Source organism: Vipera ursinii, assembly GCF_947247035.1.
Source record: "Vipera ursinii genome assembly, chromosome: 10".
NCBI classification, from domain to species: domain Eukaryota; kingdom Metazoa; phylum Chordata; class Lepidosauria; order Squamata; family Viperidae; genus Vipera; species Vipera ursinii.
In genome coordinates, this window is record NC_139520.1 from 13,488,270 (window position 1) to 13,514,016 (window position 25,747).

The following is a 25,747-nucleotide window of genomic DNA, read 5'->3' on the forward strand; positions in this document are numbered from 1 at the left end:
GCTGTTTGCCATGCTGCCAAAAGAATTCTAGCGACTATAATACTAACATACTGTATCATGAAGATGAGCATGCTGGATGATGCAAAAAAATGGTAAGAAAAGGCTGATGGTGAAACATGGCAATTGCACGGGTTACAGTTTTCAGAAGAAATGTGGGAAGGGGTAACGCATTCAAAGCAGAGGTAATACATTCTTAGGTATGGTCATACATCTCTTCGATTGCTGAATATAAAATTCTTCCTAATATGATATCCAAATACATACGTTTGCAGGTGAAATGCATTGCTTTCTTCATTTACATCAAAGGGGGGAAAAAGTACTAAACCGCTTTAAACCACAACTGTATTCACAGAACTAGCCAAAACAAACTACATCATGCCTTAAAAGACAAAGAGTTTTCCTTAGTTTTGATTTAGCAATTGGGTTTTCTAAAACATGATTTGTTTGTTTACATTGTTTGAATGCAGACTTTATATATTGAACTGGCAGGCAATTTACTATGGTAAAAACATGGACAGTAACTTTACTGTTATTCCAAAGTTAAATTAAAATTAAAACGTTAAACTGGCTTAATTATCTATGCATTAGATTTGTCATGGAAAAGAAACTGGGATAACATTTTCTAGGCTCCATGGACAAATTGTACACTACAACGTAACAAAACAAAATAGATTTTATTCAAATTAAGCATATTTGTTAGCACCTCAGGATAACCAGGAAAATAGAACAGTCCAACATAGATAATCAGTTCAGCAGTCCAATCAACTGAACATGTTTTAGTGCATAATGATGGTAGAAAAGTACCACATTGGTCACAACACACACCTTCAAAACACTCTCAGCCAGCTAGAATGCACAGGCATTTATTTACAGAGAGAAAACCAATGTATTGCCCAAGATCCTAAAAGGTAAATATGAGCAAAACAAAAAGGTGTGTGCTCAAACCTGACCTAAATGCAACACTCAATAGCAAAGGTATTCTGTATCAGAAGTATAGGGCAGCACTGAAATTTGCTAAATTTGGAGTTAGTATTTAAATCCAAAATAATAGCAAAAAATGGACATTGTTCTTGGAACCTCTACTCACAAAGACTGGATAAGAGTTCTCAATGACTACAGCTGAGAGTTTGTACAACCCAATGAATGTAAATCCTAAATTTCTACTGTCACATCCTATACAGTCATTTACACCAACTGCAGAAGAACAAAAGAACTGGGTGAATCTTATGATGTAGTATAATAGGGAGAAAGAATAATCACATTAAACATATACTTTCATCATAGTATGTTTTCAAGCTTTAAAATTTAACTTTAATTGTGGATGTGTACAACATATATAACCAATATATGACTGTGGTTCCTATTCATATTGATGCTGAAAAAAAATACTATAACAGCTGGCCATTCTGTTCCTCATCAATGTCATCAAGTCACAGCAGCTCCAACAAAATAAACATTTAAGCCTGGAAATGCAAAAGTCAGTGTGCTTATTAATAAGATGATGCGAAAAAATGACAACTTAGGAAAAAAACAACCTGACTCAATGTTTTACTGTTTCCTTCCTTTTAATTTAACCAAAAGTTTGATATCTCCTAAAGAGCTGAGAAAACAATGTATTATGGTACGTATTTGAAATATATTCCAAACAGAGGCACTATGTATTTAGGTGGGTGGATGCAGAAAAATTAACGTCCTTTTGTGACAAAAGTTAAGTCCTTCTTCTGCCTCACACATCTTTTGAGACAAATGGCAACAGTTTTACAGAGATATAAGCACTGACTTCCCCAAATCAAGTTATATCAGGCTACAACCAAATCACTAGTAGGCTATATGATATTATGATTAGAGTTTTATAAGAGTTGTAGTTTTACTGCATCTGGAGAATGTCAGGGTGAAAAAACTGCTTAGGACTTGAACTCTGCACCCATTCCTCTCAAATTCAGTTTTCAATCTATGCGCATGGCACTTTCTTCAAGATTTGAGGAAATATATTGGATTCAGAAGTAAGAAAGTATGTGTCATTATGGGAGGTTAACCTCATTGCTCTTATGCTAAGGAGACTAAACCCCAGAAAAATATAAAGGAAGGCTACTGCTCCTTACTGGTTTTCCAAGGGAAAAATACATTTGTTGGAAACAAACAAGCAACGTTTGCATGCCCAGGACATGGATTCATGAAATGACAGAAAAGCCACAATAACTTTGACAGCTGAAAGAGAAATAGAAGCAAAAACTAACTCCAGTGGCAATATGGAGATAACAAACATCCTCCTCCTGATATCCTCTTTAAATATTAAGGATTTGTTTTGACAATAGAAATGGCACACTCTGCATCAAAAGATTCTCAGGGGTGGGGGCGCAGCGGGCAGAGAGAGAAGAATTGCCTACAACTCCCTTTCATAAAAAGGAAAGATAAATGCACTGATGGCTGTGACTTTTCACATGACATTTTCCGCAAAACCATCCCAGCACAACGCTGTGACACAATGCCCCGGCCGTCTTCATTGACTCCGGTATGAGCAGTTACAACTCGAGTGTGCCTCTCTAAGAAAGCAACCGATTCTTTCCTCAAACTTAGCTTTGTACAACATGTGGCTTGGCTGCAGGTGGCAGACGCTAACAGTCTAGCTACACGAGGGCAATGCTAAAAAGGGATTCGTTCCGTAGGAGCCGGTATCACCAAGAGTACCACAGCAGCCACGGACTTGCCACTGTGCTCAGAACAGTATATAATGCCAGGAGTATCAGCCAGAGCGACCAGAATCCCAGGCCATCTTTTTAAAAGTATCGCAGCAGAGTCTCGGTGGGATAAATGTGAAGGGCTTGTCTTTAGGTCCCGTGAATTAAATCCGGGCCACAAAGGAGCCTGGGCTTCGGAAGCAGAGAACCAGGGGCTCACAACTGGTCACTCCCTCGTGGCAGGGTAGAGCTGCCTAACCAGGGCGAAAAAAGTCATTCGGGCAGCTGCCTGGAGCACCATTTGTCTTTCTCCGCCCTTGCAAGTCTTTGTTGCCCAGATGTAAGATCCCCTCGGTCCGGACATATTCCCGGCGCCTCAGAGGCCGTGGCGCTTGCGGGCCCCCCCAGCCAAGCTGGCGGCATGCAGCAAGCGGTCCTTCTCCCTGATCTCCTCCCGCAGCTGAGATTCGGCTAGGCGGAGGCGCCGGATGCTGCCCTTCATCTCCTTCATCTTGACTTCCAGCAGGGCGATAATGTCCCGCTGCTCGTTCAGCTTGCGCAGCAGCTCGTCCGACGTGGTGCCCGAGGAGAGCGAGTAGGAATGATCCGGGGGAACGTTCAGCAGAGGCCCGTTCTCGGCCAGGAAGGCCAGGTGGACCGGGGGCCCCATCAGGGCGCCGGGACCCCCGAGCTCCACCTGCATCGTCAGGTCTATGGGCTTGACATCCTCCCCGGGGAGACCACCGGGCCCGACGCCCCCTCCTCCTCCTCCTCCTCCAACACCACCACCCCCCGCCGCCCGGAGGAGGCCCTGGCCCGCCTGGCCGGACGCCCCCTCTTGCAAAGTCAGCAGCACCGCGGCTTGAGCGGCGGCGGCGGCGGCGGCCGCCTTGGCAGCGGCGGCGGCGGCGGCTTGGCCGGGGGCGTGTCGGGGTCTCCGGGCGCCGCGGGCCCCTTTGCGCTCGTTGACCCCCCGCAAGGGGAAGATGGTGGGGACGCGCACCAGGTAGGACTTGCGCCCGCCGGGGAAGTGCTCGGAGCAGACGCGGTGGCCCGTGGTGGGCTGGAAAGTGCTGAAGCAGCCGCTCACGCCGGCGCGGGAGACGTTCTTCAGCCAGAGGCGGCGCAGCTCCGCGTCCTTCGGGAAGGTGTAGAAGTGCAGCGCCTTGTCCCGGTGCGAGTTGTTGTAGCAGCCTGGCACGCAGCACGTGAACCCGGGCATGGTCTGCGCGGGGTGCCTGCCTCCTCCTCCTCCTCCTCCGCCGCCTCCTCCTCCTTCCCCCGGCGGGCCCGAGGCGGCGGGACTACAGATCCCACAAGGCCTCCCGATTGCGAGTCCCAGAAGAAGGCGGCGGCGGCTGCAGCTCCTTCTCCGGCGCCGACGCCACAGCGGCAGCCTGCCCTCCCTGAGAGCCCAACAGGAAACGGAACTACCCGCCCCACAAAGCACCGCGGCGACACCGGAACTCTCTTTCCCACCGGGCACCGCGAGCCCAGGCTTGGAAAAGCGCGGGTTTCTTCCAGCCGGGGGGGGGGAGGAGGGGGCGGGGCAGGAGGGACCTTGGAACTACGCGTCCCAAGCGCCATCGTGAGAGGCCGCCTTCCCACAATCCTAGGGTTTATATTGTGTCTTTTATTAAAGCTGCCGTTCGTGAGTCTGTTCGTTATTATTTTCATCCGCGCTTCCTCGTTTTTCTCTTGGAGGCGCTGTCGGAATGGTTTGTTTCTTTATCTCGTTTGGTGCCTACAGAGTATAATGCCTCGTCTAGGAAAGCGCGGGAACTCTGCCGACGAATTGTGGAAACAAAACGGAGGAAAAGAAACTACGCTTCCCACAATGCAACGGGGCTCTCGGGTTCTATGCTTCCATAGACGTTCCATTCGCCTCTTACTGCATGGAACTCGGTTGCCGGGACAGCGGCGTTGGTTTTCCTCGTTGCCACGGCAACCCTTTATTAGCCGCAGCAGCATCTATAAGCCTCGGCCGTGGTTCCCTGAGGACCAGTTGATCGGCCGTTGTGAGATCTCCCCACCTGAAGCCCACCCCACACTTCCGAAGAATCAAATGAAGGCAAAGCAAGCATTGTTTTAAATAAAAGACAATGTTGCTGCTGACATGCTTTGGCCTCTGATATTGCTACATCACTTAGAAACAGTATCTGAGCTTCATTTTGGTGGATTTCTAAAGTTCTAAATGAGAACAAAAATATCTTTTAAATTTCTTTTATAAATATCACAACATCACCAGGAAGTAGCATGGATATCTTTCTTCTTCAATTAGAGGTCTCAAAAGTGCTTTTTCCAAAGGGCAATTGGACTTTCTTGGGGGTTTTTTTCTTTGAAAACATTTCGCTTCTCATCCAAGAAGCTTCTTCAGAACAAACTGAAGCCACAGCATGACATGACTTTTCTAATATTGAGAGGACAGCTTTTCCAAGAAAAACATTTTATTAATTTGCTTTTAATAATATGTAGTGAGTTTAAAAACTTCTATGGGTGAATGCACCTTTGAGTCAATGTTGACTTCTGGTGATTGTCTAGATAGGTCTCTGCAGTTTTTTTGACAAGATTTTGGATGTGGTTTGCCATTGCCTGTTTCCTAAGGCTGAGAGATAGTGACTGGCCCAATATCACCCAGCCTAAAGCAGAACTAGAACTTACAAGTCTCTGCTTTCTAGCCTGGTGCTTAAGCCCTTCATCAGACTGGCTCTCTAGCTATTTTTAATGCCCTCTAAAAGCCACTTCCATTACTAATTAATGATCTTGAATAATGATTATCTACAATTTCATGAAATTCTCCAGTTATTACTCAGTGCCTTTTCCTCCCAGTGTTCAATATTTCTATCTAGTAAGCATTTAATTAACTAGGTTTTAAATCTTGCATTAACCAAGTTTAGCTCAAAAGCAGCAATATATAAATACACAATCATAAAAGGACAAAAATACAGTCAGACTGTATTTACAAGCATAAAATTGTAACATTGAGGTATCTTCACTCAGCAAGAACTTTCACTCAGTATTTAATTACTTTGCTGACTCCTCTATTAATCCCCAGTCATTTCAGAACAGTCCTGTTTTAAAAAGTTTTTTAAAAAAAATTTAAAAAATCAACATCAATAGTGCAGATCCTATATTTCATGGAAGGCCTTCTAATGGAGCGTTCCAGCGGAAAATGCTTGCCTTCAAGCAGATGGACAAGGGTGCAACTGGTAACTGTAAAAGAGAACTGGAATCCCGAACCTTTTCAAGATTGCACAGAAGAGCAATTGCACAGTTACTGCGGGATGATTGGATGTCAGAATTCCCTCCTATTAAAAAAAGATGCAAGCCAGCTTTCTTCTTCTTCTTCTTCTTCTTCTTCTTCTTCTTCTTCTTCTTCTTCTTCTTCTTCTTCTTCTTCTTCTTCTTCTTCTTCTTCTTCTTCTTCTTCTTCTTCTTCTTCTTCTTCTTCTTCCCAAGGACCCCCTGTCTCCTTATCCCAGATGTGGCAGAATAGCTTTCTCGAACTCGACCCCACCCTGCGGTGCAAAACCCCGCGCTTTGGTGGGGAAACAAGAAATGTTAGGAATGGAAATAATCCCACGTCCGGGCGGGCTCTATCAGGAACTCCATCTCCCTGCGGCCCATGCGAGGCAAGGGAAGGTTGGAGCGTTCTCGCGAGAGTTGCTCAGCTGCGGCGTCTGCTTGAATTCCGACGCGGGAGAGGACTTTGCAGAGCGCCCGAGGGCTCGTTCCTGACTCGCAACGGTCTCGGTGGGCGAGCCATGGCCAGCCGGAGGAGCCTGCGAAAACAGCCGGAGGGGGAACCGCAAGGGCGCAGGAGGTCGCTGCGGTTGGCTAGCCAGAAGGTGCGGGGACTAGGAGGCTTGGGCGGCGCCGGCATCGGCTTCTCCCGGCAACCCGACCAGAGAAGCGTTGCTTTTCCCGGCTCGACGTGCCATAAGCAATCTTTCAGTATAGGTGGGGTGGGGAGGACTCCAGTTCCTATCATCCCCAGCCCTCCTCCCTCTCTTCCTGTGCTGTTCTACCGTTCCCATTCCCAATATGGCCCTCCTTGCGAGACTCCAGAAGGATTATATCTAGCGTGAGCATCTTTTCATGAAAAGAAAAACGAAGGTCCAGCCTGAAAAGGGGGCAAATCTGGGGGGGGGGAGGGGAAAGCTCATAAAAATTGAGGGGGGAAAATCCTAATTGTTTAGGTTTACAAATTGCTTTACAAAGGAACGTTCAAGAACAAAAGCAAGGAAAAAAATGAATCTAAATGACAGCCCTCCGAAATAAAGGAATATCCTTTATAATAGAGGGCATATGGTCACTGTAATTATGGTGGTGAGCCTTCTCCCACTGAGTTCTGAAATCCAGGAATAAGCCTGTCTGTCCATCTGAGTAAGCCTGAAAATCTGAGATCTGACTATTTATGGGCAACAATCTCCTTGTATGTTTCCAGAGTAAAGACAGAATTGTTTCTCACCTTGTGCTTTCTAGAAAGACATTGTCAAGGAGCAATAGACCCAGGCATAGTTGTTTAAGAGAGAACTCCAAAGCTTTCCTTTAGGGAAAATGACTTGCCTTGTATGATGTACTAGATTAGGCTAAAATAACATTATGCAGCCATTGTTTTAGCGTGTAGGGTGAAGAAAAAGAAACATATAAACTATAAGATGTATTCCATGGCTTTATATTACATGACAATATAAATCTCCACAAAATACAGTCTTGTTCGGCCTAATTTTTATGTAATAAGCAGAATAAGAGGTGATGTCCTTGCTTAATTGTTTGTATTCATGAATTCTGGTATTGAATTAGTGGAATGCATCATTGCCACTTGTCTTTTACAATTGCAATCACCTTCTCTGGGCTGTTTTTATTTCAGGCTGTACCCTTAAATCATCAAAGATCTGTGGCTTACCATGCACCTACCACCTCTGCATTGATGGATTTTGTAACACCTCGAACCGTTTTGAAGAAGGTCCTACAGACACGTAAGTAGGGCAACGCTTCAAGTCATGTTGCATTGGAGAAGTATAGAATTACAGATAAAACAGTCATTGCTAATTACAGGCTACTCACAACAACAAAGACCCAGAAACCTGTAACAACAAACACATAAAAAATGAAATGCTTCAGTGACAGTTTAAAATTTTGAAAGGATAACCTGCATTTTGAACGTTCACCATCTTAACTTGCACAGTGTTTATTAGCTACAATATGTTCCACATCCAGAAGGATGGCTAGCAAACTCTCCCCACCCAGAGTCCGTTGTGTCTTTGTTTTATAGCAAATGAGAGGAATAGTCTACGATATTGTTCCAAAGGTGCTTTTTCAAAAGGCAATTGGACTTCCTTTGTTTTTCCTTGAAGATGTTTCGCTTCTCACTCAAGAAGCAAACTGAAGAAGCTTCTTGGATGAGAAGCGAAACATCCTCAAGGAAAAACAAAGTCCAGTTGCCTTTTGAAAAAGCACCTTTGGGATAAACATAACCTGGATGACTTAGAATCTCAATAGACCAGGGGTGTCAAACTCAATTTCATTGAGGGCCGCATCAGCATTGCGGTTGCCCTCAAGGGGCTGGCTGGGTGTGGCCAGGGTGGGCGTGGCCTACTGGGTGGGCGTGGCTAGAGTGCATATGGCCTACTGGGTGGGCATGGCCAGCTCTACATCGTTGGCATCAAGGGTGCCTATGGGGGCCTGGGCAGGAGTGGGACAGATCTCAGGGTCTCTGGCAGAAGGAGGGTCTCTGGGCCAAGGCAGTGGGGGCTGTTCCCTCACTGTTTTGAGGATGGCTCGCGGGCCGCATTTAACCACTTCGCGGGCCGCATCCAGCCCCCGGGCCTTGTGTTTGACATGTCTGCCATAGACAATCTAGAATACTATCCATCATCCATCACTGTATGCTCAGTGTGTTTCTGAAACCAATATAATCCTCAAGTAAATAGAACAGTTTGCAACTTGAAGATTTAAAAATGAAATGTTCTTCAGAAGGTGACAGGATGAACGATAGTGTTTGTTTATGAGAAGAGAACTCATAGGGCAATGACAGCTGTGGTTTTGAAGCACTGTTGAATTAGAGCTCTTGCTGAAATAATGTTCAGTTTGTTTTTTTCCACAGAGACAGTTGTTTCTCCTCTTGTTTCTGAGAAACCTGATTCTCCAAAACCAATTGATACAATTTTCCAATTTCCCGAGAAGACTGATTCTTCCATGTAAGTAATTCCTTTGTGTAGTCAATTGACTACAATAAAGGCTACAATGTTCTGAGTAACACACTAGGATCGTAATGTAAAATTGCAGCTCTCAAAAGGCAAAAACAGAGAAATCCTCATTTCTCTGCAATGGGCATGGACCTTAAAAGCAGAAATTTTAAGGCCCCAAACCAAGTCTTAAATAAAATTATTTCTGTTTCTCTTGGAATCAGCCAAGAAATGGCTACTTAAATGCATTCAAGCAAGGAATTAATAATTTATTAGTTTATTACTTGTGTTATTATTTAATTAATAAATTTTATTGACTAAATTGTTAATAAAAATATGATACTTTTAATGGCCTGCTTTTGTGAGTTCTGAGAACTTAGGTTGCTAAAATCTCATTAGATTTTTTTTTTTTGTATTATGTGGCATCCACTGCAAATCAGTCAAATCACATCTTTACATAGTATGTGGACTCACTTACTGGCAGTTATGTACTACTCCTGAATAATAACTGCTTAGTTTGGTCCTCACTGAATAAATTATTTTCCCTGTTGTTGTTGTTGTTAGTTGCGAAGTCGTGTCCGACCCATCGCGACCCTATGGACAATGTTCCTCCAGGCCTTCCTGTCCTCTACCATCTTCTGGAGTCCATCTAAACTCACACCTACTGCTTCAATGACTCCATCCAGCCACCTCATTCTCTGTCATCCCCTTCTTCTATTGCCCTCAATCTTTCCCAGCATTAGGCTCTTCTCCAGTGAGTCCTTCCTTCTCATTAGGTGGCCAAAGTATTTGAGTTTTAGCTTCAGGATCTGGCCTTCTAAAGAGCAGTCAGGGTTGATCTCCTCTAGGACTGACCGGTTTGATCGCCTTGCAGTCCAAGGAACTCGCAGGAGTCTTCTCCAGCACCATAGTTCAAAGGCTTCAATTCTTTGGCGCTCAGCCTTTCTTATGGTCCAACTTTCACTGCCATACATTGCAACTGGGAAGACCATAGCCTTGACTATACGCACTTTTGTTGACAGGGTGATGTCTCTGCTTTTTAGTGTGCTGTCTAGATTTGCCATGGCTTTCCTCCCCAGGAGCAAGCGTCTTTTAATTTTTTGGCTACAGTCCCCATCTGCGGTGATCTTGGAGCCCAGGAAAATAAAATCTGTCACTACCTCCATTTCTTCCCCATCTATTTGCCAGGAATTGAGAGGGCCAGATGCCATGATCTTGGTTTTCTTAATGTTTAGTTTCAACCCAAGTTTTGCACTCTCCTTCTTCACCCGCAACAAGAGGCTCTTTAGTTCTTCTTCACTTTCTGCCATTAGAGTGGTATCATCTGCATATCTTAGATTGTTGATGTTTCTTCCGGCAATCTTAATTCCAACTTTTGATTCATCTAGCCCTGCCTTTCTCATGATGTGCTCTGCATATAAGTTAAATAGGCAAGGCGACAGTATACAGCCTTGCCAGACTCCTTTCCCAATTTTGAACCAATCAGTGGTTCCGTGTCCAGTTCTCACTGTTGCTTCTTGGCCCGCATATAGATTTCTCAAGAGACAAATAAGATGGTCTGGTATGCCCATCTCTTTAAGGACTTGCCCTATTATCCCTATATTTTCCCTATTATCTAACAAAGGGAAGTATTGTAGCTGTCTTTGTCAGGCTCTGCATGGATTAAAAATGAAACAAGACATATTGATGCACGGTATATGTACTTTCAGTGCACCTAGAATTAGTTAGGCTTTGGTTTAAGCACTATGAAGGCTTGTCCTTCGAGAACAGTATTCTGCTAGCTCTGTCTTGTCGATCTTTAGCAGTCTAGAAGTCAGCCCGTCAGACCTCTCTCAGAGACAGAAATCTAAGATTGCACGGCATCCAACGAGATCGAAAAAGGTCCGTCTCTCCGTATTTGAAAGAGATCTGAATAACCAGTTTCACTTCAGCACAGGTAAGTTTTGGATGTTTTTTTAAATGTTTTGCTTAAAGAAATAAAGGAAAGAGTCGCTCTTATGTTTTTGACATCCTATAAGTCAGGTTAAAGTGTTAAGAAAATTACCTAAGGATTTGTTAGCCTGGATCATAGCACTCTTCTTTATGGAGATCAGATAATGGTCAGAAGAAGTAAGAGACAGTAATGTCTATATTATGGCCAGCTAATGTATTCCAAGGAAGAGGACATGCCTGGCTTGTGAAATAGATAGCCAGTAAACATATTTATTACTGTAGATTCTCCTGGGAATCAGTATTACTGCTGATTACTTTCTCTATAAAGCTGAAGAATGCTCAAATGACATGCTGCAATGACATTGCTCAGATTAAAGCAGATCCAAATTATTCTCAGGTCCCCTAAAGTAGAACGGTGACGTGAAGTTAACAAAAATCCCGGTCCTGGCAATAAATAGAATAAACTATTTATCCTACTTTAGACAGTGATTTCATTGACTTCTAATGACTAGCTCTGCTTATTCATTAATTAGTATTTCAGTAGTAAGACTTCCACATAGAAGCAGGCCATCTAATATATTTTAATCTCTCTTTGCAGATCAGGGTTTGCTGGACCAAACATCTTTGACACAGTAGGTTGCAATTCTTTTTTTGGTTGCACTCAAACTATGGTTGCTTCCTTTGCCTCTAGATCAGGGGTGTCAAACTCAATTTCATTGAGGGCCGCATCAGCATTGCGGTTGCCCTCAGGGGGCCGGGTGGGCATGGCCTGGGTGGGCGTGGCCTACTGGTTGGGTGCAGCTAGAGTACGTATGGCCTACTGGGTGGGCGTGGACAGCTCTACAGCGTTCGCATCAAGGGTGCCTATGGCGGCCTGGGCAGGAGTGGGACAGATCTGAGGGTCTCTGGTGGAAGGAGGGTCTCTGGGCCAGGGCCAAGGCAGTGGGGGCTGTTCCCTCACTGTTTCCAGGATGGCTTCACGGGCCACATGAAACCACTTGGCGGGCCGGATCTGGCCCCCGGGCCTTGTGTTTGACATGTCTGCTCTAGATGCTTGGCAGATGGGGGTGACTTGTCAGGATGGCAGAAATTGTGAAAATACTTGTTTTCCTGTGATAGTGCCACAGTCAGTACAAAGAGTGGAGAGTCTTAGCCCATGAACCGTGTTTCCACTTTCCCAAGTCAAACAAGGCTTAAATTTAGTATATTCCTATATTATGGCAGGGTAAAAGTTGGTGGGCTACTGTGTAGCATTGAGCTTTCTATATGTTGCAAAGCAGCTGTAGGCACAGGTAATTTTGTTCCAGTTGTTGGTTATGATTTACATATTGAATATTGTTGACATTTATTATATTTCATTCATGGGTTCTATTTATATTTTGCCACCCTGCTCGGTTAAACTTTTACTGCTGTCAATTAAACACGCAAGGAAGTATTTGCAATAGCATTAAGCTGACAAGTGTAGGTAGCGCCCGACGTATGAGCACAGTTGAGCCCCAAATTTCTGTTGAGTTTTGCCCCATTTTACGGCCTTCCTTCCCACAGCTGTTAAGTGAATCAGTGCAGTTGATAAGTTAGTAACCCGATGTTAAGTGAATCTGCCTTCCTCATTGACTTTGCTTGTCAGAAGGTCACAAAAGGGGATCATATGGGCTCAGGACACTGCAGCCGTCATAAATATAAACCCATTGCCAAGCATCTGAATGTAAATCATGTGACCATGGGGATGCTGTAAAGGTCGTAACTGCAGAAAATGGCCATAAGTCACATTTTTCAGGGCTGTTGTAACTTTGAACGGTCATTAAATGAACTATTGCAAGTCGAGGATTGCCTGTATTCAAACTGGCATCATTTAAAAGCCCATCTAAAGAGATGCAACTCAGCTGATTTTTCAAAGGCATGGAAAATGAGGAGCAAATGTAGTTCTTGGGAGGTCGGCAATCTGTAGGCTGAGAATGATGCAGGAAATGGTTTAATCCTGGCTAAATGGATCTCAGAAAAGGGGTACCTTGAGAAGTTCTGCTCTTGAAGATCTTAATATCCAGCAAGATCCAATCACTGCTAGATGGACTGGATCTGATGTGAGTCATGATGGCGCAGTGGTTAGAATGCGGTATTGCAGTCTGACTCTGCCCAGTGCCAGCAGTTCGATCCTGACCGGCTCAAGGTTGACTCAGCCTTCCATCCTTCCGAAGTCGGTAAAATGAGGACCGAGATTGTCGGGGGGGGGCAATAGGCTGGCTCTGTAAACCGCTTAGAGAGGGCTGTAAAAGCACTCTGAAGCGGTATATAAGTCTAAATGCTAGCGCTGTCTGCTGTTCCGTTCTCAGGTCTCTTCAGATCTCTTTTACAACCCCAGCGCCATTGATGTCTGCTGGGAAAAAAGGCTTGCTGCGTAGGCCCAAACACTACCGAAGAGTTAATTTGAAGGATTTTGAAGGGGGTCTTGAACAAGACTTGTTGCAGATCAAAGACGGTGAGTCCGATTTGGGGTATTTTTGTTTTGGTGTGTTTGTTAGAGCACAATCTGGGAACTGAGAGATCAGAATGGGTTGCAATGGAGACAGAATCAACTGAACCTGAGATGGTATCGAGAAGCAACCCCCCCCCCCCGTGAAATCAGTGTTATATTTCCATCCAAAGGGCTAACTTTTGCTTAAATTGTTGCCAGCAGCAGAAAACTATCCCGAAGACCAGAAAACGACAACGCTCCAATCCAACAACACCGAGGCTCAGTCGGTGGAGACAGAACTCTTTCTCCCACCTCATTCCAGCGAGGAGAATGACATGGAGCTGTCTAATGTCCTGCCAGAACCGGATTTGGCAAGGCCATCTTTCGGTGGTAGGAGGGCGCCATCTCTTAGCCAAACACGGTTAGAAAGACAGGACAAAATATCTGACGCGGAAGTTGAAAAAGTGCCTGAAAGCAGCATCCCAAAGGAAATCCTGACGCCAGGAAGCAAAAGGACAGTTGAGGCAGAAACCGAATGCGCGGAAGAGAAGGACGATCGTTCCAAAGGAAGGTGCCAAGAGAGCCCAGAGGAGGCAGGAAAAGGATTGAGTCCCAGTCAGGGAAAGGAGAAGTTAAGTCCAGGAACTGAAGATGCCAGCAGCATGGAAAGCATTTCCCAGGAAAGAATAGTCATGCCTCAAAGGCAACAGCAAAAGTTTTTTCACGGAAACAGTCCTGATGAGGAACTCTCCACTCCCCAAGAGCCTTTGAAGACTGGTAGGTTAGTTGCTGGGCTTGAGGGGAAAAAAATGCCTTCATATATCACTCTCTGCCAGGGGTCCCCAAAGTCCGGACCGGGGCCCGTTGCTGGGCTGTGGGCTGTTCGGAACCGGGCCGTGGAAGTAGCGGGTGAGCGTATGGGTGCACACGGGCATCCCCACTTGCATGAGCAGCAGGCAAACACATGCCCGCGCGCTCCATTTGCGTGAGCGGCAGGCGCGCCGGCACGCCGTTCGTACAAATGCAACTGCGAGCTCACATGCTTCCCGCCCTGAGTGCGGAACCATCCTCTCTCCTCACCCGACCCGGGTCCACAAAGGCGGAAAGGTTGGGGAGCTCTGATCTATGCTTTGCAATTATTTTTCTCTCCACGTTGGTAGATGGCTTGGAAGCGTTTGTCTATGGAGATTCTCAGTCCTCCAGGTCGGGGCTGTCCCAAAGGTGCTTTTTCAAAAGGCAACGGGGCTCTATTTGTTTTTCCTTGAAGACGTTTGCCTTCTCACCCAAGAAGCGTCTTCAGTTTTGAGTCAAGACTGAAGACGCTTCTTGGGTGAGAAGCCAAACTTGTCTTCAAGGAAAAACAAAGCCCCGTTGCCTTTTGAAAAAGCCTCTTGGGGACATGGAATCTTCTCTTGCTTCCAAAAATTGAAAAAATGCCTGGAGTGGATCCAGAATAAGGTACTAGTGCAGGCAACCTCGGCTCTTTTATGACTCGTGGACTTCAACTCCCAGAATTCCTGAGGCGGCATGGCTCAGCTTGGAAACCTCTCCCTTTCCCCTCAGTGTGGCTGGCTCAGGAATTCTGGGAGTTGAAGTCCACAAGTCATAAAGCGGCCTAGGCCTAGGCCAGGGGTAGGCAACCTTGGCTCTATTATGATTCGTGGACTTCAACTCCCAGAATTCCTGAGGCAGCATGGCTCAGCTTGGAAACCTCTCCCTTTCCCCTCAGCGTGGCTGGCTCAGGAATTCTGGGAGTTGAAGTCCACGAGTCATAAAAGAGCCAAGGTTGCCTATCCCTGTAGTAGTGTAACCTTCAAAACCGCCTTTTGGTATTGGTATTATCATCATCATTATTATTATTATTATTGTTGTTGTTGTTGTTGTTGTTATTATTATTATTATTCATCTTTATGCCTGAATATTTGTGACTGTTTCTTAATTCTGCTAATCTAGGCCTGGGTGCAAGAAGGTCATCCACCCCAACATCAGATGCTGAGATCCCAGAAGCATTTCAAAGCAGTTTCTCAAATTGGCTGAGTAGAAAAACCGTCAGGCGTTCAGTGAATGAGTTGGTGGCACACATCACCCAGGAGCTGGATAACCTTGTCCCAGCAGTTGCAGGGCAGAGTCTGGCTAAGGTTGGCCTGGAGAAAGGATTTTCCCTTCATGAAAAAAGTAAGTGTACGTGGCTGATAGTTAGCCAATAGGCGTGTGGAAGCTTTTGCAAGAATTATGTGAAAAGCCGCTGTGAATGGAGGTACACTGTCTTGCACCACTCTGAATAATTGCCTTGAAACATGTCCTGCCTCCACGTCATTAATTAGGAGCCTCCACTTAATCCTTACATGTGTGGAACCCAGGTTCAGTTCCCATCATCTCCAGTTAGATCAGGGAAAGAATCCTGTCTCAATCACCGGGGAGTGACAGTGTAGAGAATACTGAATTTAGAGCTCTTAACTCAGGGCTGGAGTGATGCCTTGAACTAAGGTATATAATCATTTGCTTTTGGTTTAACTTTAATGTATGTTGTGAATTCAATCTTTTCTTTTTTGGTGGGATTTCCAGAGCAATTCTAAATAAAGCTCCTGAAAGTTGGCTTTGTTTTGTGACTTTGAGGATGGGAAATACTCCAGAAGTTTCATCTAAGACTTAAAATAAACATGGATTTAAAACAAAACAAAACAAAAAAAACCCCACCCCAATACCTCCAAAAGCCTGGGAAATCCACCTTCTGTATGCTTTTCATTATCTTCCCCAGAATACTAAAATCTGCCCAACTCCTAGCTTATGAGTTATGATATGAACCCAGGCAAGTATAATTTTATGGAGGTTAAAGAATCCGTACGTTAATGCGACAGAGAACCCAAGACAAGCGAGTGGCATCTAGCAATATCTCAATCACAGATTCACAGAGTTGCCAGGGACCTTGGAGGTCTTCCAGTCCAACCCCTGCTCAGGCAGGAAGCCCTGTATCATTTCAGACAAATGGTTGTTTAATCTCTTCTTTAAAACTTCCAGAGTTGGAGCGTTCACAGCTATTGGAGGTAGGTTGTTCTACTCGTTATTTGTTCTGACTGTCAGGAAATTTCTCCTTAGTTCTAGGTTGCTTCTCTCCTTGGTTAGTTTCCATCCATTGCATCTTGTCCTGCCTTCAGGGGCTTTGGAGACTAGCTTGACTCCCTCTTCTTTGGGGCAGCCCCTGAGATATTGGAACACTGCATTCATGTTATCCCTAGTCCTTCTTTTCATTAAACTAGACCTACCCAACAACCGTTCTTTGTATGTTTTAGCCTCCAGTCCTCTAATCCCTGAAACGGGGGTGAGTTGCGCACAGAAGGTAAAGCAGCAATAGCTCCTGGCTGTCTTCTGCCAGATGATACTTTGAGATGAACCTTTACACATGAATAAAGAGGAAGTGTGGACTATTGGGAAAGGATCTCAAAACAGTAATAGACTCAGTAACACATGCCAGCAGCCCTTGTTTTAAAAAGCTACTTGTTAAATGTGTCTCCTTTCTCTCCTAATTTTTCCCTCTTTAGCTGTTGGGATCTCTCAAAGTCCTAGAGTGGTAACTCCAAAGAGACGTGCAAGTGGAAAGACTCCAAAGAGCCTGGAGAGGACCCCATTTAAGGAAATGAGAGATCGAACAAATCCACAAACAGGCGGTAGAAATAAAACAAAAGAATCGAGGAATGTGGAAACTGAACAGATTCTGGAGTTTGAAGCCGAAGGCAATTCAGAAGCTGTGGAGATGTCAGAATCTGAGGACATTGGTAAGATAATTTACTTGTTTAATCTTATTTGTATAGCTGCCCATCTCACATAAAAGTGACTGGACAGCAAGACGTTGATAACTTGTAGAGTAATAAAGGACAGCTGGAGCAAACTTGGCTTATTCGATGCATATCAGACTGATTAATTTAAGAAATTGATCCTGGGGTGCCTCGAAGGCAATTTCGAAATTAATCCTATCCTGAATCAGGTCCGTATGTTGAGAGCGCCATTCTTTTAAGCCTGCCATGGTTGGGCTTCAGAAAGTATAATCCTCTCCCAAAGGATTCTCCGCATTATTTGGGTTTGCCCAGAAGCCGCCTTGCTAAATTTAATAAGGCAAGTGATTTTAACGTGAATCCCATAAAATTAATCCTTTAGTAACTTTCGGATTATCTGTGAAGGAGATGGAAGATCTTTCTCCTTTCTTTTCTTTTTTTCTTCTTTTTTTTTCGTCTTTAGCTGTTGGGATCTCTCAAAGTCCTAGAGTGGTAACTCCAAAGAGTCGTGCAAGTGGAAAGACTCCAAAGAGCCTGGAGAGGACCCCATTTAAGGAAATGAGAGATAGAACAAATCCACAAACAGGCGGTAGAAATAAAACAAAAGAGTCGAGGAATGTGGAAACTGAACAGGTTCTGGAGTCTGAAGCCGAAGGCAATTCAGAAGCTGTGGAGATGTCAGAATTTGAGGACATTGGTAAGATAATTTATTTATTTATTTAATCAGAACAGAACTGGAAGGGACCTTGGAGGTCTTCTAGTCCAACCCGCGGCTCAGGCAGGAAACTCTACACCATTTCAGACAAGTGGCTGTCCAGTCTCTTCTTAAAAACCACCAGTGATGAAGCACCCGCAACTTCTGGTGGCAAGCTGTTCCACTTGTTCATTGTTCTCACTGTTAGAAAGTTTCTCCCTAATTCCAGGTTGCTTCTCTCCTCGATTAGTTTCCATCCATTGCTTCTTGTCTTGCTTTCTGGGGCTTTGGGGAAAAAAAGTTGATCCCCTCTTCTTTGTGGCAGCCCCTGAAACACTGAAATGCTGTTATCATGTCACCCCTAGTTCTTCTTTCCTCTGTACTAGCCATACCCAAGGTTTGAAACCATTCTCCGTATGTTTAGACTCCAGACCTTTAATCGTCTTGGTTGCTCTTCTCTGCTCTTTTCCCAAAGTATCAACATCTTTTTTGTAATGTGGTGACCAAAACTGGAAGTAGTATTCCAGGTGTGGTCTTACTAAGGCTTTATAAAGCAGTAGTAATACTTCACATGATTTTGATTATAGGCCTTTGTTTATACAACGAAGGATTGTATTAGCATTTTTTTCTTTGTGCCCCACACTGCTGACTTTAGTTAACCAGATTAACGTAAGAAATTAATCCTGGCCAGAGTGTCGGGGGGGGGGGACTCAAAGGCACTTTTGAAATTAATCCTATCCTGAATCAGGTCCGTATGTTGAGAGCGCCATTCTTTTAAGCCTGCCATGGTTGGGCTTCAGAAAGTATAATCCTCTCCCAAAGGATTCTCCACATTATTTGGGTTTGCCCAGAAGCCGCCTTGCTAAATTTAATAAGGCAAGTGATTTTAACGTGAATCCCATAAAATTAATCGTTTAGTAACTTTCGGATTATCTGTGAAGGAGATGGAAGATATTTCTCTTTTCTTTTTTTTCTTCCTTTTTTTTTCCTCTTTAGCTGTTGGGATCTCTCAAAGTCCTAGAGTGGTAACTCCAAAGAGACGTGCAAGTGGAAAGACTCCAAAGAGTCTGGAGAGGACCCCATTTAAGAAAATGAGAGATCGAACAAATCCACAAACAGGCGGTAGAAATAAAACAAAAGAGTCGAGGAATGTGGAAACTGAACAGGTTCTGGAGTCTGAAGCCGAAGGCAATTCAGAAGCTGTGGAGATGTCAGAATCTGAGGACATTGGTAAGATAATTTACTTGTTTAATCTTATTTGTATAGCTGCCCATCTCACATAAAAGTGACTGGACAGCAAGACGTTGATAACTTGTAGAGTAATAAAGGACAGCTGGAGCAAACTTGGCTTATTCGATGCATATCAGACTGATTAATTTAAGAAATTGATCCTGGCCAGAGGGGGGGGCTCAAAGGCAGTTTTGAAATTAATCCTATCCTGAATCAGGTCCGTATGTTGAGAGCGCCATTCTTTTAAGCCTGCCATGGTTGGGCTTCAGAAAGTATAATCCTCTCCCAAAGGATTCCCCGCATTATTTGGGTTTGTCCAGAAGCCACCTTGCTAAATTTAATAAGGCAAGTGATTTTAACGTGAATCCCATAAAATTAATCCTTTACTAACTTTCGGATTATCTGTGAAGGAGATGGAAGATCTTTCTCTCTTCTTTTTTTTTTCTTCCTTTTTTTTCCTCTTTAGCTGTTGGGATCTCTCAAAGTCCTAGAGTGGTAACTCCAAAGAGTCGTGCAAGTGGAAAGACTCCAAAGAGCCTGGAGAGGACCCCATTTAAGGAAATGAGAGATCGAACAAATCCACAAACAGGCGGTAGAAATAAAACAAAAGAGTCGAGGAATGTGGAAACTGAACAGGTTCTGGAGTTTGAAACTGAAGGCAACCCAGAAGTGGAGGAGATGTCAGAATCTGAGGATATTGGTAAGCTAATTTACTTGTTTAATCTTATTTGTATAGCTGCCCATCTCACATAAAAGTGACTGGACAGTAAGACATTGATAACTTGTAGAGTAATAAAGGACAGCTGGAGCAAACTTGGCTTATTCGATGCATATCAGACTGATTAATTTAAGAAATTGATCCTGGGGTGCCTCGAAGGCAATTTCGAAATTAATCCTATCCTGAATCAGGTCCGTATGTTGAGAGCGCCATTCTTTTAAGCCTGCCATGGTTGGGCTTCAGAAAGTATTGTCCTCTCCCAAAGGATTCCCCGCATTATTTGGGTTTGCCCAGAAGCCGCCTTGCTAAATTTAATAAGGCAAGTGATTTTAACGTGAATCCCATAAAATTAATCCTTCAGTAACTTTTGGATTATCTGTGAAGGAGATGGAAGATCTTTCTCCTTTCTTTTCTTTTTTTCTTCCTTTTCCCCCCTCTTTAGCTGTTGGGATCTCTCAAAGTCCTAGAGTGGTAACTCCAAAGAGTCGTGCAAGTGGAAAGACTCCAAAGAGCCTGGAGAGGACCCAATTTAAGGAAATGAGAGATAGAACAAATCCACAAACAGGCGGTAGAAATGAAACAAAAGAAACGAGGAATGTGGAAATTGAACAGGTTCTGGAGTCTGAAGCCGAAGGCAATCCAGAAGTTGAGGAGATGTCAGAATCTGAGAATATTGGTAAGCTAATTGACTTAATCGTATTTGGTAAGCTAATTTAATTAATCATCATATTTAATATTGGTAAACTAATTTACTTCATCATCATCGCACATAAAAGTGATTCTGAATGGCAAGCTGCCGATAAATTGTAGAATGGTAAAGCTCAGCTGGAGCAAACGTGGCTTATTAGATACATTTCAAACTGATTAATATAAGAAATTGATCCTGAGGGACCTCAAGATCAGTTAAAAATTAATCTTATCCTGAATCAGTTCCACATGTTGAGAGCTTCATTCTTTTAAGGCTGTCATGGTTGGGCTTCAGAAAGTACAGTATATTTTTCTCCCAAAGCATGACTTCTTCTCAAATTATTCCTCACATCAGTTGGGTTTCTCCAGAAGGCTTCTTTCTAGATTTTAATAAAGTCATTTTAATGTGAATCCTGCCAAATCTAGTCCTTTACAGTTAGTCCTTGACTTACAGCAGTTTGTGTACTGACTCTAGTGAAATTACAATGACACTAAAAAAAAAGGGACTTGTGGCCATTTTTCACACTTTACGTCTGTTGAACTTCCCCCTGGTCATGTGATCAAAATGTATCGACTTATATTTATGACAGTTGCGGTGCCCCGGGGTCACATGATCCCCTGCTGCAACCTCCTGACAAGCCAATGCAACAGGGAAGCCACATTCACTTCTACAACCGGGTTACTAACTTAACAGCTGCAGTGATTCCCTTAACAACTGTGACAAGAAAGGCCATAAAATGGGGCACAGTTCACGTAACAACCGTCTCACTTAGCATCACGTTTTGAACTCAGTTGTAGTCATAAATTGAGGACTACTTGTAGTAACTTTGGGATTATCTGTAAACGAGATGGAAGTCCCGTCCCCGCACAGAAGCTATAAACAATTTGTCAACGCTGCTAACATTGGATGTTTTTGCGTTGACAACAGAAGGAGATGTAGCCATTTTCTTCCTTTCGCTTTTAGAGTTAGATGATGCAGGGAAGGGGGGGGGGGGAATGTGCATGAGAGTCCAGCTAGACATAATAACACTGAACCTAGCGTGAGAACCAAGGTTGTTAAAATCAGAGCTGATAAAGAATTGGCGAGCTGGAGGGCGCTTCAAGCTAATTGGGGAATGTGATGTATGACAGTTAATTGGGGGAGGGAATTGTGCTTTGATATTATGTGCTGCGGGCTTTGATTACCTTAGTGCTGATGTTATACTACTCAAAGATTCTTTGAAGTAAACAATGCCTCTAAGCTATTTGAAGAGTTCCATCTGTCGGAACCATGACACAATTGCTATGTCAGCTGTTCCTCTCTTGCCTGTTGAAGTTTCATGTGCTTTGGGTGAGTGATAATGAGATTCTACTTTCCTTTCTCTCTCAGAACCAACTGGCAACACACCAGCCTTTGTTCGGGCTAAAGCTTTTCACTGCACCCCATTGCTGTCCAGCCCACGGGTTCTGAAAGAGGCTGCATCTGTGTATGTATGCGGATGTAGGGAAGATAGATCTCTAGCCCCCTAACCACTGTGTATTTACAGGCCCTCCTCGACTTAACCATTCAAAGATGATCAGGGGACTGGAGGCTAAAACATATAAGGAAGGCAGGACAAGAAGCAACGGATGGAAACTAATGAAGGAGAGAATCAACCTAGAACTAAGGAGAAATTTCCTGACAGTTACAACAATTAACCAGTGGAACAACCTGCTTCCAGAAGCAGTGAATGTTCCAACACTGGAAGTTTTTAAGAAGAGACTGGCCAGCCATTTGTCTGAAATGGTATAGGGTTTCCTGCTTGAGCGGAGGGTTGGACTAGAAGACCTCCAAGGTCCCTTCCAACTTTATTATTATTATTATTATTATTATTATTATTATTATTATTATTATTATTATTATTATTATTATTATTATTATTATTATTATTAGACTGTTCCAAGTTACAACAGCACTGAAAAAGGTGACTTACAACCATTTTTCACACTTAAAACCGTTTCAGCATCCCCATGGTCAGGTGATCAAAATTCAGACGCTTGGTTCATACTTACGACGGTCGCAGTGTCCTGGGGGGGGTGTCCTGTGATCCCCTTTTGCGACCTTCTGACAAGCAAAGCCAATAAGGAAGCCGGATTCACTTCGCAATCTGATTACTAACTTACAAACTGCAGTGATTCACTTTTAACAATGGTGTCAAGAAAGGTCATAAAATGGGGCAAACTCACTTAATGAATATTTCACTTAGCAACCGAAATTTTGGGCTCAATTGGGTTCAGTTGAGGGCTACCTGCGTTACTTCTTCCATTTATATGCTGCCCCCCTCACGGTTCAGGGTGACCAGCAATGTAGTAGGAGGTATGGCTGGCATGAGGGCTTGGCTTTGCCTCCCCCTGACTGCCAGATAAAAAGACCCACAGCTTTCCATGACCCACTAGAGCCTTGTTTCAGATGTGTGGACTCCCAGATTGTTAGCTATGCCGTCTGGGACCACTTGGCTTTCTGCAACACCTGGCAGGTCCTTGGTTTCCTCTTCTTGCAGTAGACTCAGTTGTTTAGACCAGAGATCCCCAACCTTGGCCACTTTATGACTTGTGGACTTCAACTCCCAGAATTCCTCAGCCAGTTGAAGTCCACAAATCGTATGGTGACCCAAGGTTGAAGACCCCTGGCTTAGACCGTCTTTTTGCTATTTTTCTTGGAGGTCGCCGGTCAAACAGGATTCGGTTCGACGGGTTGCGAAGCCAGCTAAAAAAGCCTGCCGGAGGAAACAGGAGCCATCCTTGCCCAACAACTTGGTGAAAAAAATGTTCATCCACCACGTCAAGATGCCAGTCACCAAAGAAGCCTTGGAAGCTGTGGAGAGGTGGTGAGTCACCACGATCCCCTTTGGAGAAAGAGGTTTGCCAACGACACCGAGCTGAGAGAAAAGCACATACACAAAAAAAGTGTGCTGCTGTCTCTTTCTGTTCTCATGCCTGGCTTTCTCGCCAAGGAACAAATCTGCTCACGGGTGTTTTAACTGTGACCAGACTTTTCAGGTTTTCTTGAGGGTTTTGCATTGTAACCTGCCTTCAAAGGAGAGTTGGGAGGGGGAGCCTTGCTGTAACTCTCCCTACTGACTTGGGGCTTCGTTTTTTCCCCCCAGCGTGAACGTGTATTTCAAGCATCTGAGCGAGGACCTGGACGCCTACGTGTCTCACGCTCGACGGAAGATAGTAGAGCCAGCTGATCTGGAACTCCTCATGAAGAGGTAAGGGAGGGGTTGCAAGGTCTCAAGAGCCCCGTGTCAACTGAAAAAGATACTTGGGTGGAGGCTTCCCCACCATAACGCACTCCAGATGGTGGTGTTGGGGGGCGAGAACTCCTAGCCAGCGCAGTTCTTGGAAATTCTGACCGTCATAATCGCCACCTGTTTGGAGAACACCAGGTTACTGAGGGTGGTTCTTGAAAGCAGAGGAGGGCTTTCCTCAGCTGTTTCCTTGCTCTTAACATTATGGGTTAATGTTTCTCCGCTCTTTGCTTTCTGGACAAACAGCTGAACAACAGAGAGAACTGTTGTTGTTGTTAGCTGCGAAGTCGTGTTGGACCCATCGCGACCCTATGGACAATGTTCCTCCAGGCCTTCCTGTCCTCTACCATCTTCTGGAGTCCATTTAAGCTCACGCCTACTGCTTCAGTGACTCCATCCAGCCACCTCATTCTCTGTCGTCCCTTTCTTCTCTTGCCCTCAATCTTTCCCAGCATTAGGCTCTTCTCCAGTGAGTCCTTCCTTCTCATTAGGTGGTCAAAGTATTTGAGTTTCAGCTTCAGGATCTGGCCTTCTAAAGAGCAGTCAGGGTTGATCTCCTCTAGGACTGACCGGTTTGATCACCTTGCAGTCCAAGGGACTCGCAGGAGTCTTCTCCAGCACCGTAGCTCAAAGGCCTCAATTCTTTGGCGCTCGGCTTTTCTTATGGTCCGACTTTCACAGCCACACATTGCAACTGCCAGTGCAGAATTTTAGCAATTACAGCAAAGAAGAATACAATGGTACAGGGAGCTCTCAACTGAGGACAGTTTATTTAAGGGACCTTTCGAAGTTAGTGGCGCTGAAAAAAACAACCTATGACCATATTTCACACTTAATGACCATCGCAGCATCCCCATGGCCACGTGATTTACCTTCGGGTGCTTGATAACTTGACTGTTGCAGTATCCTGGGGTTCATAGGATCACCGTCTGCAACGTTCCGACAAGCAAAATCAACGAGAAAGCCAGGCTCACTTTAACAACCACGTTACTAATTTTAACAGCTGCAGCGATTCACAGAAACAGCCTGGGGCAAGAAAAGTCATAAAATGGGGCAAAACTCAACAAATTTTTCACTTGGCAACATCAGTTTTGGGCTCCGTTGTTGAGGTTATAAGTTGAGGACTACCTGTAGCTCAGGACAGTTGACAAAGCCATAAAGGAAACTGGAAGGGCCTGGGCTACATTAGGGCAGAGGTCCCCAACCTTTTGGGCACCAGGAACCGGTTCCGTGGAGAGAGGTTTTTCCGTGGACCGGGGGGGGGGCGTGGCATGGTTTTGGGTGCTGCCTGCATCCTGTGGATGGGGCTTTGTTTGCGTGGCCCAGTTGCTGGCATGCTGCGGCCCGGTACCAGTCCACGGGCTGGGGATTGGGGACTCCTGCATTAGGGAGATTTGTTGGAAAGAGGCAACCACTATCTGGTCTCAGGCGTGCTTCTTCTTGTCTTCTTGCGACCCCTTTCTGCACAGGCAAGGACTGATAACAGACAAGATGCCTCTAAATGTCCTGGTTGAGCGACACTTACCTTTCGAGTACAGGAAGCTGCTGATCCCGATCGCCACAAGTGGGAACAAAGTGATCCCTCAGAAGCCAAAGTGAGAAGCTGAACCACTTTGACGCCAGAACTTTTCTCGTTTGGAGTAAGCAGCGGAGGAAGATGTTCTGGACTAGAGTGGCTGTAGATTTATCCGTAAGACAGATCATTTACAGGGCATTTCACTTAAGCATGGGACCATCTGAGAAGCAAACAATGCTGAATTGCACTTATTTTGTGTCTCAGTTACTGTGGTACAGGAGGAGCCTCGTTTTTCTGCCTAGGCTAGGTTTGCAAATTCTATTTTGTTAAAAAAAACACAAAAACCCATATATTAATTTGGAATAAAACTGTTAACTTTGTACTCTTGAGCAAGCAAAAACGTGTGGTCTTATGCTTATTTTACTAAACATTTTCTTGTATCTGAAGATACCTGACTTATGACATTTTTGTAATCTCAGCTATTTTTCTTCCATTTCTTAGATTGTCAACGTCCAAATCTAGGTAGATGTAGTTCTTAAGTAGAACAGTAAATTAAGCTACAGGTGTTCCATGCCAGTTATGCAGCTATTCAGCTACACATATTCTGGAC

The 25,747-nt window shown here is 44.5% G+C and overlaps 2 protein-coding genes across 2 annotated transcripts; one reads left to right on the forward strand and one right to left on the reverse strand.

The window, feature by feature from the left end:
- Positions 1-658: 658 nt before the first annotated feature.
- Positions 659-4,080, reverse strand: THAP11 (THAP domain containing 11). The gene has a single exon (XM_083370909.1). It carries the CDS (start codon positions 3,898-3,900, stop codon positions 3,055-3,057), a length of 846 nt encoding a protein of 281 aa, XP_083227035.1. The 5' UTR covers positions 3,901-4,080; the 3' UTR covers positions 659-3,054.
- Positions 4,081-6,442: 2,362 nt separating this feature from the next.
- CENPT (centromere protein T) lies at positions 6,443-25,739 on the forward strand (the record flags this gene model as incomplete). Its single annotated transcript, XM_083370263.1, has 15 exons — positions 6,443-6,638; positions 8,788-8,881; positions 10,672-10,805; positions 13,161-13,277; positions 13,473-14,030; positions 15,207-15,428; positions 16,793-17,026; positions 17,487-17,720; positions 18,714-18,947; positions 19,414-19,647; positions 20,108-20,341; positions 21,722-21,818; positions 23,034-23,198; positions 23,478-23,582; positions 25,091-25,739. The coding sequence occupies 15 exons, from the start codon at positions 6,443-6,445 to the stop codon at positions 25,218-25,220; spliced, it is 2,988 nt and encodes a 995-aa protein (XP_083226389.1). The 3' UTR covers positions 25,221-25,739.
- Positions 25,740-25,747: the final 8 nt, after the last annotated feature.